General features: G+C 36.8%; 1 protein-coding gene across 1 annotated transcript in view; it reads right to left on the bottom strand.

The window, feature by feature from the left end:
- The window catches only part of LOC149777783 (multiple epidermal growth factor-like domains protein 8), a 226,685-nt gene that overhangs the window by 185,378 nt on the left and 24,558 nt on the right, over positions 1-16,749 (bottom strand). Inside the window, exons 4-8 of the mRNA XM_089938822.1 lie at positions 9,055-9,206; positions 7,443-7,586; positions 5,395-5,584; positions 3,951-4,123; positions 1,494-1,697 (exon numbers count right to left, since the gene is read on the bottom strand). Of these exons, the coding sequence (XP_089794948.1) occupies positions 1,494-1,697; positions 3,951-4,123; positions 5,395-5,584; positions 7,443-7,586; positions 9,055-9,206 (863 nt within the window). The remainder of the gene's footprint in view (positions 1-1,493; positions 1,698-3,950; positions 4,124-5,394; positions 5,585-7,442; positions 7,587-9,054; positions 9,207-16,749) is intronic.

The raw sequence follows: 16,749 nt of genomic DNA, 5'->3' as shown, positions 1-16,749 counted from the left end.
TGTACATTTAACAATTTCTCAGTCATATTGATGACATCTGCAGTGTGATAGTTTACAGTGATATCTAGTGCTAGGGCATCACGCCACAGACATGTAGCATCATGTCCCACCCAGTCACATTTTCCTGACACCAGGCTGACCAGTCCCAACCTCTTAATGCTGAGCGCCAAGCGAGACAGCTGCAAGCACCATTTTATGTCTTTGGTATGACTCGGTCAGGGTTAGAACCCATGACCTTCCACATCCGACGCAGATGCTCTAACCAATTATGCCACTGGAGAGGTCAACTGCCACCTGACAAATGTGTTAACGGCTAGTACCAACATAGGAAACAAGGGTTCATTGATGTGCAGTGTCCCATCATTGAACAGCATTATTATGGTGCAGCTTTCTCCTCAAGGATGACTTTGGGAACTGTTAAGGTACTTAACATTTTCAAAGATTGATACTTTTACATAATAAGAATCCAAGCAATCCACAACAACTACCCTGTCACTTACTGCCCATAAAGTACCCTATCACTAATCGCCCATAAAAGTACCCTTTCACTAATTGCCCGTAAAGTACCTTGTCACCAATTGCCCATAAAGTACCCTGTCACTTATTGCCCATAAAGTACCCTGTCACTAACTGCATACAAAGTACCCTGTCACTTACTGCCCATAAAGTACCCTGTCACTTACTGCCCATAAAGTACCCTGTCACTTACTGCCCATAAAGTACCCTGTCACTTATTGCCCATAAAGTACCCAGTCACTAATTGCCCATAAAGTACCCAGTCCTTAATTGCCCATAAAGTACCCTGTCACTTATTGTCCATAAAGTACCCTGTCACTTATTGCCCATAAAGTATCAGCTGATTGAGGGCTAAAAATTTGTCAAATTTGCATAGGTTGAAGGTCCTAGATGTCTCTTACCAAATTCACAATGAAAAGTGTGTGGGTGAGTGAACCTTTCAGTATGACACAATTAACAACATCACATCAGTTTTATACACCAGAAAGCATGAGTAGTAAAATTTTCCAAAAATTCTCAAATACTTTTATTCACTTATTTTTTTTACATGACAGTTACTGCAATTATTAAAGTTGTATAAGATCATTTTTATATTCTTTAATAAGAGACAGAAATTACCAAGTTCAAAGTGCTACAATACATGTAGGCAAAAATCGGCATCATATTGATCACATCATGATGTAATGATCACGGTATTTCTAGCTAGGCATTACAGTAAGTGTTGATTTTATAAAACCCAACTAACTTAAGCAGGCAAGACAGGAACAGAGTTAAAAAAAATCTCTTTGCATATAGTAATAATATAAGCAAGTCTCCAATGAACAATGCAATTCATGCAGAAGACACCATTTTTAAAATTCTTTATACCAGGTCCTTCTGTTGACAATACATTGGCCACTCCCAATAAAAGTGATACCGCTATCTCGCTCTTCACAGGCAAGAAAATATGATAAACTAATAGCATTGTTCAAACCCACCTGTCTCTCCCTTGTATAGTCCCGACTCAAATTAAAAGTTGTGGTGGCATTGGAGGTCTTCAGTCTAATGGTGAACACGTTGCTGTCTTTGGGCCTCATATCCAGTGGGTAAATAAATCCCATCCAGCGATTGGCTGAGTAACCAGGATGTTGATGCAGTGAACTGAACACAGCTTGGTCAGAACTGTTGTGAATGATCTTAACCTGAAACATTGCCAGCATAGATTACATTCCACATGTGATAAAAATGATTTCTACTAATCATAACTGCCATCTGGGATAAAAATGATTTATACTAATGATAACTACCATCTGAAATAAAACTTATTTCTACTAATGATAACTGCTATCTGTGATACAAATCATTTCTATTAATGATAACTGCCATATGTAATAATCATGATTTCTACTAATGATAGCTGTCATATGTGATAAACATGATTTCTACTAATTATAACTGCCATGTGGGATAAGAATGATTTCTACTAATGATAACTGCCATCTGAAATAAAACTTATTTCTACTAACGATAACTGCCATCTGTGATACAAATAATTTCTATTAATAATGTTGTTGTTGTTGTGGGGTTTAACGCCATTTTTCAGCACATGATAGGCTATACATGGCAGCCAGTATTAATGATGAGGAAGAACCCGGGAAAACCCCGGAAAGAACCACCGACCCACGAGAAGCTTCTGGCAAGCTTTCACACATATACACACTGGCTGAATCCGAGACTCGAACTGGTGCAGACAGAGGTGAGATGGCAGTGATCCGTAATGGAGAGCGCTTTAGACCACTTGGCCCCTCGGGCCCCCTCTATTAATGATAACTGCCATATGTAATAATCATGATTTCTACTAATGATAACTGTCAGATGTGATAAACATGACTTCTACTAATGATAACTGCCATCTGGGATTTTAAAAATTCTACTGACTGCAATCTGTGATAAACAAGATTTCTACTAATGATAACTGCCTACTGGGATTAAAAAAATGATTTTGACCATGAGAACTGCCATCTGTGATAAAAATAATTTCTACTAATGATAACTGCCATTGTGGTAAAAATGATTTCTACTAATGATAACTGCCATCTGTGATAAAAATGACTTTTACTAATGATAACTGCCATTGTGGTAAAAATGATTTCTACTAATGATAATTGCCATATGTGATAAACATGATTTCTGGCCATCTGTTTCTGAGAAAGGTAACATCAAGATTTGGTAGCCATGTTGGTGGTCAATTCAGCACCATTTTCATTTAGTACCAAACAGATGTAACAGCTTTTTCTAGTTTGTCGATCCATTCAGAAGTAGCAGTGACAAGATTTCAAGATGGATGCCATGAAGGCCAAAATGGATGTCTGAGGGGCATCATTTTCATTTATGACTAATCAGACATCAAAAAAAGTCTTTCAGTGCAAATTCCATGTTGACACAACCATCCATCCAGAAGGAGTAACAATAATAAGATTTCAGATAAGCACCATTTTAACTACGAACATGCAGGTATCATAGGAGCCATAAAACTCCATGTTGATATATGGCCATCCATTCAGGAAAAGTAGCAAAAATAAGATTTTCAAGATGACCACCGTGGCACCCATACTGGATGTCAGATCAGCATCATTTTCATTTAGGGCAGACTACAGATCATATTAAGGCTTTCAGTGAAATATGCAAGTTGATATGATCATAATTGGAACAGAGGTGAAAATAAGATTTTCAAGAATGCCAATGTGGCAGCCATACTGGATGTTAGATCAGCACCATTTTTATTTAAAAACCAACTAAACATCATAAGAAGTTGTTTATGAAAAATCAATGTATGTACAACCACCCATTCATATAAACAGCACTGCCATGCACAAGGACGACTGATAGTCCTGTGAAATCCAATATACTGATACATGAGTGAATGCTTAAACTGATACATGAGTAGCCACCCATTATTGATAAGGGGATTCAATTATAATAGTATCTTGCATGAGTTACTCTCCAAAGATGCTATTTGCATAATCCATATAGTATATAGAGGGGTAAGACAGTTTTTCCCACTTTTCTAGAAAGGTTGGATTCCAGAAGTGTCATTAGTTAATTCCTAATATTAAATTATGTTAATCTATTTGGCGGATTATACAACTATCTATAACCTCTGAAGATTTAAGGAGCAAATAAAATCTGTCAGAACCTGAAATGACAAGATCTTCTGAGGTCATGGAAATTGATCTTTCTGGTATCTTTTATCAATAACAGTTCTTTGATGTATGTCATTGACTTGCATTCACTAAAAGTTCTTGATTTAAGATAATTATCCAAACTCTATGTGTTATTTGGCATACTTTAGCAACAGCAAACTTAAATACAATTTCTAATATCTTACTGAAGAGTAATGAATGTCATGGAGAAGAATGGTCACAAGGATTGATATAACAAATCAAGATTGTTACCTTGTCAGGATGAGAGAGATTCATGGGAGCTTGATAGACGAGAGAGTGTAGACCAGATGGATAATCTTCTGAAGGACACTGATCAAGATTTAATAGACTGGCACTCAAACCTCCCCACCAGCCCTCCTTGCCTGACTTGGTTGAAGTGGGTCTCAGACATGTTCCCTGAGGATCTGAAAAACATCAGTAAGATCTTAACAAAACAAACAAAAAAGATTTTTGTTAAGCTAGAATCAAGTAAATCTTGTATGAATCATGGGACCTTAACTTAGCTACATACTTCAAAGCATTTAATATTTTCATTTAATATCTTCGTTTAAAAGTAATTGTTATAATAATTGACTTATTTCAACTGAATATACATTAATCATTCTTATTCTTGGAATAAGCGTGTTATGTGAGCAGGTATTGTTATCATGCACATTGCAAAACCATTCAAAAACATCATTTAAATCTTGGTACATAATTAATTTTCTTTCCATTTGCTCGAATTTCCCACTGCTGCTGAATAACCTCCTTATCAGTTATGACGTTTATTCGAGTTTATGCAACATAAAATTGTTTTATTCTAGTCTTTTCTACAAAAAATTGTTCTGCAAGTCCCCCCTCCCCACCTCAACTGATGTCATCGAGTAGAATAACCAACTTCTAAAATAATACGCCTCCATTTGCCTGATGACATATTAATGTTTGGTAATGATTTATTTGGATGTTGCTAACTGTATGCAATTTCATTATACAGACAAAACTTTTACAGAGTGGACGCAATGCCTTCTTCAAACTGGAAGCAATAAATGTGTTGTCACCATCTTTTTCTGGTACCCTGTTTTGTTCAATTTCTGTGTGTGTGTGTGTGTTAATGCACAAATTCTATTCGTAGCCTATGCTGACCCTGTTATGATCATGACAATTACGTCCAGTTGTAATCATCCTAGAGAAGAACTCGACAGAAGCCCAAAACTCCATCATAGCATTTCCTGTAAACGTCGACTTTTATAGACAATAATATAATATTAATCTTAGTGTTACATGTACTTTAGTCAACGCTTCTTTCAGTAACGGAAACTTGACATTGGGAGACATGTATCAATGATAATCTGATTACTTACCATACGTCATGATATGAATTAATTATTGGTTCTGGATACATTTGAAATAAAAAGTGGCCACTTGTGAGGGGAACATTTTACATTTTTGTACTAATATGCTGGCCGCTGATTGCATTAGAGGGGTGGCCATCCTTAAGGGGCACTTTTGAACACAACCTCATTGGTGCCAAGGGAATGTGGCCATAAAAAGTTGGTGGCCGCTAGTCAAGAGGGGGACTACTGTGTGTGTATGTGTGTGTGTGTGTATATATATATATATCTATGAGATTAGTAAAATCAGAAAAACTGCTAGGGTGAACATGTAAACATAAATAAATCGAAATAAAATATTTAACCTGTCTTCACTTGGCATTCTTGTTCCTTGACACACCAGCTGCACTGCTGCTTGTAAAATCTGAGTTTGGATGATGAGTTGGTAAGAGTGACCATCTTTCCCTGACTAAGGCATTCTACGCAGGACACCAAGAATGCACAGATCCCAGGGCAAGGAGATTTATTTCTTTGATAAGGATTCTGGTAGCATTGCTGATGGTAGTGAAAAGAAAAATATATTCAAATTGCCATCTTTCATAATCAAAGTTAACATAAGTACCTTTGCAAATATCATCTTTAATAAGGTAACTGTAATTATTTTAATTTTTGACCTCTTTCTGACCCTTCTCTTTTCCCTTATTAATATTAAGTATCAGTTAAAATTTATTTTACATTATAAATAATCTTCTGGTCCATGACTTTGATTTATTAACTTTTAAATCATAAATCCTCTGAGATATTATATGCACCTGTCATTTTATCATTTCAGATAACATTCTCCAAAAGGACTGATGCTTAGCTGACTAAAAAAAGAATTTTCAGGAATTCAAGATAACACCATTTTCTTCTTTTAACTGCCAAATGCTGACACCATCTCAAACAAATTAGCTGCTGTGGTGGACATATTGTATGTCAGATTGGCACCATTAAGGACCAAGAAGACACCATAAGAAAACACTTATGACTTTCCATTTTGGAGGAGCAATGCTACAAACATTTCCAAGATGGGTGTCATGGTGGCCATATTGGATATCTGACTGGAACCAACTACACATCATGAGAAGTCTTTTGGTGAAATAATCATATTACCAGTCATCTAGAAGTGGTAGTGACAACAAAATTCCAGACAAACTTAGTGGCAGCCATATAAGAAGTCACTTCAGCGCCATTTCCATTTCTGATAAATTAGACATCATAAGAAATCTTTCAGTGAAAACAAATTGCTGAAATGATCATTCATTCAGGAGTAATGATAAGATGTTTAAAAAAGCCACTGCGGCAGGCTCCTTGATTGTCTAAATAGCACTGTGGCAGGCTCCTTGATTGTCTAAATAGCACTGTGGCAGGCTCCTTGATTGTCTACATAGCACTGTAGCAGGCTCCTTGATTGTCTAAATAGCACCATTTTCATTTAGAACCAAAAAGACAGCATAAAAACTTGTTTAGTAAAAAAAAACATGTTTAAATGACCATCTATTAAGACTAATGATAATAATATTTTCAAGATGACCACTGCAGTGGCCATACTGGACATCAGATCAGCACAATTTTCAGTTAGAACAACCTAGACATCATAAGAAATCTTCAAGTGACAACTCCATGGCAATACTGCTTTTCATTCAGAAGTTAGTAGTGAAAACAAGATTTTTTAGATGGCCACTGAGATGGTTATAATGGACACCAGATATCCACCATTTTTATTCGGATCAACCAAAGATCAAAAGTCTTTTGGTGAAAAGCCCATACTGAGATGACCACTGATTCAGATTTTTTAAGACAGCCACAGTATTTGCCACATTAGATATCTATTTTCAACCAGACCATGGAATTCATGTGTGTGTAAAGTTTCATGGCAGGTTTGTTTAAGAAAAGTACTGATAACAAACTTGTACTAATGGACGGATGGACACTGGATGACAGATGATGGATGAATGACTGATGACAGACCACCCTATAAGTGCCTCTGGTCTATAACCATTAGAGCAATTTTTAAAAAAGTTGGTAGTACTATTGGCCGACTCATGCAATAAGGATGAAAGAAGCCATAAAGATCATTCCATTTTACTTTCAAACTAAAATTAAAGCTCAAGAAATTTATACTGTGCATCATAGTTCAAGTACATGTGCAATATTAGCATTTATCAAACTAAAGACAAAAATATCTAACTCAGAGTAAGGTTAAGTCAAAATTTATCTTTGAGGGTTAAAGTAGTTTTGCACAAGTTGAATATAGTTTAGGATATGCATTTATACACTTCTCATGATCAAAATAATATAAAAAAATGTGATTCATTTTCTTATTCTTTTATTCTGCCTTTGTAAGTTTTATTTAAAGACAAGCAATGTTAACCTTTTCTACCGCCTGGCTGCGATGTATGCAGATTTTAGTCTGCTTGTTGGCTCCATATTCATCGCACCACATACATTCTGGATTGTCCTGACACGACTCTTGGCTGTAGTTTGCACAATGCTGGACTTCCTTACCTGCATCAGCCTGAAAGATATCAAACAACTCTACATTAGAAAATATTTCAATTCTAGATTAAGAATTCCAAGCAAGTGATGAATTAAAATAAGATAAAGTATTCACACAGTGAACTATTTCTTGCACATAACTATGTAGCAGCCACTGATTTACACCTCACTACACCGTGTTATACCTTGGTATTACAGGTGGAGTCAGGCCCAAGCTACACTCTGCTGTGAGGTGTTGCAGTTTGATTTACGACTCATGGAGTTTCCATCTGCTGCAGGCCCTTTAGGGATAAAGGTGAATATCCACAGTAATCTATAAAATGGTCAGGTTTGAGGAGTTGAAATGATTTGTACCTGGTGAAAGTAGTACTGCTACAGAGTTAGAATACGACACCAACTTATGTCAAATAAACCACATCAACTTTCAGTATTATTACAAATAATATGATTAACCACACCAACACGCATATAGTTAGATTGTTAATGTTTGTACATGTCCCAATAAACCTGCCACACATCCAGACATGTTTTTGTATCTTTGATTTATACACATATCAATAATAACAAACAATAATAAAATTAAACAAATGATCAAAGCTGTCATAAATATCTGCGTTTCATATGACTTTTAGACTTTTGAACCTGGCCCTCCCCTAATATGGCCATCTGCAGGACACAGGATCTGAAATTCAACATCGTGATGCCTCTATGGAAGACAGCATGGACAGATTTATTTCTACCATGGAAATGTGGATTTTCTGTAATCCACACTGTGTATACTGTAGGATATGCTCCTGGACAATTGTCCTGAGCCTAGTCTGAAATACTGTTATCAGATTAAATTTTCTTAATACTAAATAATGTTACAGGTTTTTTTTGATTGTGCTCAAAAATGTTAAAAAAGTGAAGTTTAATTTCTCTGTCTATAATGAAATATTTTCTTTTTAAAATCATTCCAGACACTTCTCCCCACACCTGTAATTCGACACTCATGCAATGACATACTTTTACATCAACAGTATTTTTAAAATGTTACCATTACAAGCTTGAAAGCATGTGCTAACTTGAACACGTAATTGAAAACTTTGAATATAAGTGCTATGGCTACTGCAGGGGAAAATTATATCGACAAGGAGTAATCAAAAATCAAGAAGACCCTCATCACTTAATTTTATTAGCTAGACTGACAAAATCTATATGAATGATGTCGCACACGAACATAAATCAAACTCATTAGGTACCAAGTGTTGCTAATAAACAAGTTTGATAAAATGATGGGCTTGCTGAACCTGTGAGGATTTTACCACCCCCACCCCTCAATCTCACAAAACCAGTAGTTTATCTGGTACAAATGACACCCGATAGGTGCAATTTAATTCTTAATGAATTTATTTCAAAACCACTGAGTAAATGGAGGAATACTGCATCACAAAAAGATCAACGGTCAGAAGGAGAAATCGTAAACACCATGTTAAAAATGTCCTCACCAATGGAGGTACAATGGATGCTGGAAACTTGAAGGCCTTGAAATCACCACGTACATATCCTGAGAATCCACCCACCACCAGGAGCATGTTGTCATAGGCAACTGTGGCTACATGTCCAAATCTGCCTTGCAATGGATTTTCAAGCAGTGTGCCTGTAAAGAACAGTTAAAAGGACATGCTTGAATCAATATTCGAAAACTGCAAAATCAAAAGATTGTGAAAAAACTCAACTCCTCTGGAAAATTAAAACAAACAAAAAATGGAACTTTGTCACCAAGCTCAGAACACATTACGCACAATTTCTTTGAAACATGTAATTATGGTTTAGCATATATGGACTTTTGCAGAACTGGACAAATTTATTTGCGTTTCAAATCTGACTTGGGCAAGTTCAAGTTTGTGAGGTACTCGTCCAAGGTGGCAAGACAGAAAGAAGGGGGTGGGTCCCCTATTCAATTCAATTCATAATGCTTTAAGTGTTTACACATCTTCCACAAAACCAAATGCTGCTGTATTCTTTTGCAAACAGCTCAAAAGAATATTTTATAGTTACTTATTTTGTCATCTGGCGGTTAAATATTACTAAATTCAAGGAGAAATTGTTGAAAATGAATTATCATTTCAATATTTGTGGCAGGAGTTAAACTTGTACACTAAACTTATTTTTGAGAAAAACTATTTTTAGTATAGTACATTCTTCCAGTCCACATGATACATATTGTACTGCAAAACTGTTCCTGAATATCAAGCAAATATTGTTTAATTATCACATTAGTTGTTTAATTATCACATTAGTTGTTAGCTTGTTACATTTTGACTTGATTATCCTTTTTAAGAAGTTAGAATGAATACAAGCTTATTACATTTTTGCCAAAGAACACATGAAAGGGTCAAGCAATAAGTCAAAACCCCATGTTTATCCCCATCCATTCATGAAGAGTAGAGATACAATTTTCATGATGGCTGGCATGGTGGCCATACTGGATATCAGATCAGTACTGTTTTTTTTATTTAGGACCGACTAGATATCATAAAAAGTCTTTATGAAAAGCACATGTTGACATGACCATCCATGCAGGAAGAGTAGCAAACTTTTAAAAATGGTTGCTGTGGTGGCCATATTGGATGATCAAACAGAACCATTTTAATTTATGACCAGCTAGACCAAAGGATATATGTGTGTGCAAAGTTTCAAGGCGATCCTCCAAGTAATTTAGGAGGATCAGCAATAAAACACTTGTTCTGATGGATGGACATTGGATGATGAACAGACAGACAGACAACAGACCATGCCATAAGCTCCTCTGGTCTATCACCAACTAGGCACCATAGGAAGTCTTTAACATCAGGACCAACCAGATTTCATAAGATTTAAGTCTTCTGTTGGGATAGAGATTTTTTCTTTCCCATGTCCAAAAAAGAGCCATTTTCATTTGGAACCAACTGGATAGAGGATGAATGTCTGGGTACAAAGTTTCATGGCAATCCTTCAAGTAGTTTTAGCTGTAGTGAATATGGTCAGACACACAGATGTTAATAGGCAACATACCATCCCAAAAGCTTTAAAGGTGTATGACCAGTCGAGGTAAACATAATTTGCCTTATATACATGTACCACCAAAACTAATTATACACAAAAATATCACAACTTAACGTCATTGTATTTCTCAGTCTATATTACAAATCAATATTTGATTGCAAAAAGCTATTTTCTTAATAGCTTTATATCTTTTTTTGTATCAAAATGAAGCATTTTCAATCAGCAGTTAATCTTTGTTTTTTTCAAGGAATATAAGTATATGTACTTCTTGATAGCCCATTGCAGGATTGTAAGTACATGTACTTCCTGATTGCCCACTGCAGGACTGTGAGTATATATACTTTCTAAATTACCTTTGCTGGTCTGCAAGTACATGTAATTCCTAAATGACCATTGCAAGACTGAGTACATGTACTTCCTGACTGATTATTGCAGGACTATGAGTACATGTACTTCCTAATTGCCCATTACAGGAATGTGAGTACATGAACTTCATGAATGACCATTGCAAGACTAAGTATATGTACATCTGATTGACCATTGCAGGACTGTGAGTACATGTGTTTCCTGATTGACCATTGTTGGATTGTGAGCACATGTACTTCCTGACTGACCATTTCAGGATTGTGAATACAATTACTTCCTGACTGACCATTGCAGGACCGATTACATGACTTCCTTATTGACCATTTGCAGGACTGTGAGTACATGTACTTCCTGACTGACCGTTGCTGATTCTTCAAGACAGGACACTAACATGCACAGCAGATGACTTTGAAGTAGGAATGTCACTTTTTGTCTGATGACAGCTTTACATAAAGTGCCAAACAAGCTAAATCAGTGAAAATCATGAAATGATTAACCTCCACAGAGAATTCTGGAAGGATCCAAAACATCAAAGTCACTTGCATATGTGCTGTAGTCATCTTTTTTTGTGGGACTAGTCTACTGATGGGACATCAAAACTGGTGGGAAGAGGGAATCTATCAAAAGTAACAGGTAAGTATCACGTCAATATAATTATCTCCTCCTTTCCTAATTAGATTTAATATCAGTAATATGTTACATAGATTAATCTGACAATGCAGTTGGAGGCTGATGATCTCAAGAACTGTTATAACATGAAAATACGCACCCTTACAGGCCTGCCAACCCTAAAAAGACCTTAAGAAGGCAGTCATTTTTCCCCCTAATTAGTCTCACCAGTTTTCAGCAAGGTGTAATAAAATATGTACTGTTAAAACTTTAGTCCAGAAGTGTGATTCAAGACTGATGCAGTGACAACAAACACTGTCTTCAACTAAAAAGTTTGCAAAGTATATTTCGACCTTAATTACATCCAATACAGTTTTATAAACTGCAGTTCCAAACTCTATAAAGCTCAATGGCTGCTTGCACTCTTTCAACTTTTGTTTAAAAATAAAAGTTCACATGGCAATGGCACACATCTTTCCTGCCAAAAGACCTACTCAAATCATCACATTTCCCATAAATGTAACTTGCACTTCCTCCTTTCTCCACAAAAAAGCAGAATATTCCTTTGAGTTCTTTCCTCCTGACTATTAAACTTTAAGAGGCTTATTATTAATTTCATCCTGAAAATGTTTAACACCATTTTTAGAAAATTCTAATAAGCAACAACTTGATCATACAAATGTTTTGAGTCACAAAATCCATTCAATTTAAAGCTTTTGAGGTACTCCTGTTAAGTTAATCCGGTTACCTGACCAACTCCACTGAATCTAACATGAAAAACCAAGAAAACTGGATCCAAACCACAGGTTCATTTCTGTAAGACTCATGGCAAAATCATAAGGGTTGGTAGGTCTGCCTTTACTGTAGGAATGTCCATTACTGTTAAGTTAGGATCCATTTTGGCCATGTTTTTGTGCTGTGACTAAGAACCCTAGAGAATAAATGCCTCTTGGTGTACCAAGGAAAGAAAGTAGAAAAAGATATCTAATCATGACCATTTTTTGTACAATCCACCTAGAAACAATGGGTACTGAGATGTCAGTAGTGCTATTAAAGATACAACCCATTCTTTTTCATTTATAAGCAGCCAAACAGCATCATAATGCCAAAAATGGAAATAAAAGTCAATCTTCTTCGTCCCCAGCATGGATATCACTAGGGATCTCTATAGCAAGCGTAGCTGTAGCTGGTTTATGGCTAAAACACTTAGCTGGCAAAGGACATACACCGATTTGAAATTGACACTGAACCTAAGACAACCTTTCCTCAATAGACAGGGCATGAAACTCACTTCCTTGTCTTATGGATGCATGGGAGTTACAACCCAAAACTGACACTAATTTTTTTAAAAGTCTGGTCCTAGAGAAACCTGAGCCATCATGGGGTCTTTGTATGGTTCTAGTTTGCTAAAATATAAAACTGGAGGTGGAGGTGTGCAAGTGCAGTCTTCCTAGGGGAACCAGATCCACTGCAGAGTTCAAGGTACCCTGATGAGATACGGGTAACCTGATAACCAGGTAATGATACTTGGTGCCTTCATATGTCAGAATCATGTCCACTCTTTCCATGGAACGGAATAATAATCCAATTATGAAGATATTCATCCCATATATATAAAATCCTCAGATGGGACAAGCTCCAATTTTTTCTAGGTTGGATAATTGGCACAGCCAGGTCTCTATGAAACAGCAGCATGGAAGCTCATGTCTGAGAGCCATCATAGACCAATCAGTCTTTAAAATACTGGATCACGGGAATCCCCAATAACCTTAGATAGCCAGCTACTCTTACCAATGCCACACTGAACCCTCGGTGGAGAATTTAGGAAAATTGGACAAGTGTAATAGTGGAAGACTACCCCATCCAAACAGAACTGGAGGTACTTTCTGTGAGAAGGAAATATAGGGATCTCAAGCTATGCATCTAGGAGGTTGACAGAGACTGCCCATTTGCTGGGTCTTTTGGAAAGCCTAAATGAGGCCGTGGTCTCAATCCTGAAAGATTCTTCCATAAGAAACTTGGTTACAGTGCAAGCTTTTAACCTTTTTGGAAACCAAGAAGATCTGTGAGTAGAAAGTAGAAGACTGCTCATCAACTGTGCCCTTCTGCAGAAGGGAATGCATCTTGTCCTTTAATTACACCCAATTTATCTGATGGAATTGCAGGAGGGTCCTTGCCAGAGGAGAGCACTCCTGGAACTGAAGCCAGTGTCCTCTATTTATGAACAGAGCTGTCAGCTCCTAGGAAATGGTCAGGCTGACCACACTTCCTAGCTGGTTTTGACTGATCAGGAACTGATATGGGGGACCTGTGATGTTGGTCCGACAGGTTCTGGGAAATCATGAAAGGATTAAACCTCCAATGAAAGATACTGCCTTCAGAGTAGCAGCCCAAAGAAAATTCTTGCTGTGCTCAAGCAAGACTTCAGAAATCTCCCTAGCAACACTGCCAATAGTGCCATGGATACTGACAGAGTATTCCAAGATGTTCTGGTGACCACTTTGAGCAAGGACTTAAGTGCAGGTGGGCACAATGATTCCTACTAAAGCAGACTAAAGAGTGCTGCAGTAAAAATGCTGGCATGTGATAACCAATGATCTTGCCTTAAGCTCTTGTGTCTTAATTAGGAGACAGGCCCAAGTCCCTGAAGAAATACCCATGGGTCACACCTCAGCATCCAAGGTGGGAGGTTCATTGAACCATGGGTGTGAATCTTGTAGCTACAGCTGGTGAAACCAAAGTCTCAAGGGGGAGGGGGAAATGTCCACCCTCATGCTGCCAAATTAACCTTTCACTCTTGGTAAACCTTTAAAAGACTTAGCTGACTATGTGCACATTGCCAAGTGTGGTAGAAATGTGAGGTCTGGTCAAGAATTAGCCAAGGAACATCCCCCCAAAACTGTAAAAAATCTTTGAGTCTTCTTAGCCGAAGGATTTTGGGATACTAATACAGGGGCATATAATGGTAAACTTCATTTAATGCTTTATAAAATGACCACACCACTTTCTTCTTACTCCATCGACAAGTTGAAGTTTTCATGGGACTACAGAAGAGGAGGAGGTGCCACCTCAGCCTGAACTGTTAAACTCCTGAGAGAACACCAAGACCAACAGGACATCCTCATTTTTCTTCCACTACAGACAGTTTGGACTCTCAAACCCCACAACTCTCTGGTGCAAGGGAGATATGTCTCTTTAGTAAGGTGAAGACCTGTTAATAAAGGCAACTTAATCACAGAACCTATATGAAGAGCTTGGGAATTGTCCTACATGCCAGACTCAGCTGGTGTGCAAACCCACTTATGTGAGACTAAACTCAATAGAAATCATAAAGGAAAAAGAATGACTTACAAAAGGTCTCTATGGTTCTAGCAAAGAAAAGGAGAAGATAGCTACCCAATTCAATTTTTGTTGTTGTTGTTGTTGTGGGGTTTAACGCCATTTTTCAACACACGATAGGCTATACATGACGGCCAGTATTAATGGTGGAGAAAGAACCCGGGAAAACCCTGGAAAGAACCACTGACCCACGAGAAGCTACTGGCAAGCTTTCTCATATATCCACATTGGCTGATTCCGAGACTCGAACCACCGCAGACAGTCTGTAACGAAGAGCGCTTTAGACCACTCGGCCACTCGGGGCCCCACGCAATTCAATTATTAACAATAAATGCATCAAAGATTCACAAGAGTTTAAATCAATGATGGAAACCTTTATCAAAATGTCCAATGCATGTTTAAACAAGAGTCAAAGGCGAAAATTCTACAGAATGATGTTGCATAGGATGCAATGCATATGGCTGCAGAAAAAAAGACAAGGGTTATGGTGCATGCACCAGTGACCTAAGCAGCAGACTGGGTCTGTATTACTTTCTGAAATATTTCAAGAATTCTCTACGAGTTTCAGCCATGAATTCTTACTATAAGGACATGGGTAATTCCATCCTGGGATAAGTAGGCTATGCAATATCAACAGGTAACATATTAAAATTAAAACCTTGTTTCTAAAATGATAAAGGTAATAAATAATAAATATCTTAGTATATATTTTATATCTTTCATATTTGTAATTAGATGGAGATCTTCTTTCTTTTATATGTACACTACTTTCAATAATTTGTTCAAAGTGGTTCTTGGAAATAGCTGAACAATTAAAGGAATACTATAACAAATTAATAATCAGACAACATGCACTTCTATTATACATAATTTATATGGAAAAAACACTGAAGGGAAAACATGATGCAAAACAGTACATAACTTTCGCATGTGTGTATGCCTTTATGTACACTTACACGTAGTTGATAAACAGTGATATATGTTGTCGTAAAGCAATTTGTCTGATCTAGGCCCTATCATGTGGTGAAGGCAAAACCCAAGAAATTTAAAACTTGTCTCGTTTTTTATTCTTCATAATGCTCACTCATCTGTGCACATGCCTAGTTAGACCACTGATAAATACAACAACTACTGCTAATATTGTGTAGTTTGTACATGTAAAGGTATGAAACTGCCACCTGCCACAAATGAACCTAAATTGTTAGCATGTGTCCCATCTGTTTAAAGCATCAACTTGCAGGGTGAATGCAAAAAGTCAAGTGAGGGGTGCCATAAAACCCACTACAGCTGGAACAAAATCCATGACTGAATGGATATCCACCAGACTTAATGGACATCCACTTGTTGTAGTGGACCTCAAAAACTATACAGCTGTGGACACTCTACCAATTTATATCTATTTATACTGTGACATCTTTCCAAAAACAAATGGTCGTTTAAAAAGACAAAACTTACTTTACAGGCATATTTCCCTTTTGTCTGCCAATTACAAAAAAGGATCTGCTTTGTATGAACTAAGGTTTATGTAAAAGTTCAGCATATGAATATCACAAAATAAACTCTGCTTTATGTAGATACTGTCAACTATGTTTCCAGTTGTGTCAAATTTTTATAAGAACAAGTGCTGTAATATTTCGACACCAAACTGATTTCTAAAATTCTAAAAATTGTCCTGAAAATTCTATTGAAGTGATCTTTTTATGACTAGCATCATAAATTAGGTCAATGAAAGTATTTTCCTTGCAATGATCAAACACAAACAGAAACTTGACATTGGCATAATATTTATAAAATTTTGCAACATAACACTTAGGTATGTTACATCCAGACATGGTGATGAG

The sequence above is a fragment of the Sinohyriopsis cumingii genome, chromosome 17, assembly GCF_028554795.1.
Source record: "Sinohyriopsis cumingii isolate HCF-2022 chromosome 17, ASM2855479v2, whole genome shotgun sequence".
Taxonomy (NCBI): Eukaryota; Metazoa; Mollusca; class Bivalvia; order Unionida; family Unionidae; genus Sinohyriopsis; species Sinohyriopsis cumingii.
The sequence above is the reverse complement of the archived record's forward strand: the minus strand, read 5'-3'. Positions and strand labels throughout refer to the sequence as shown.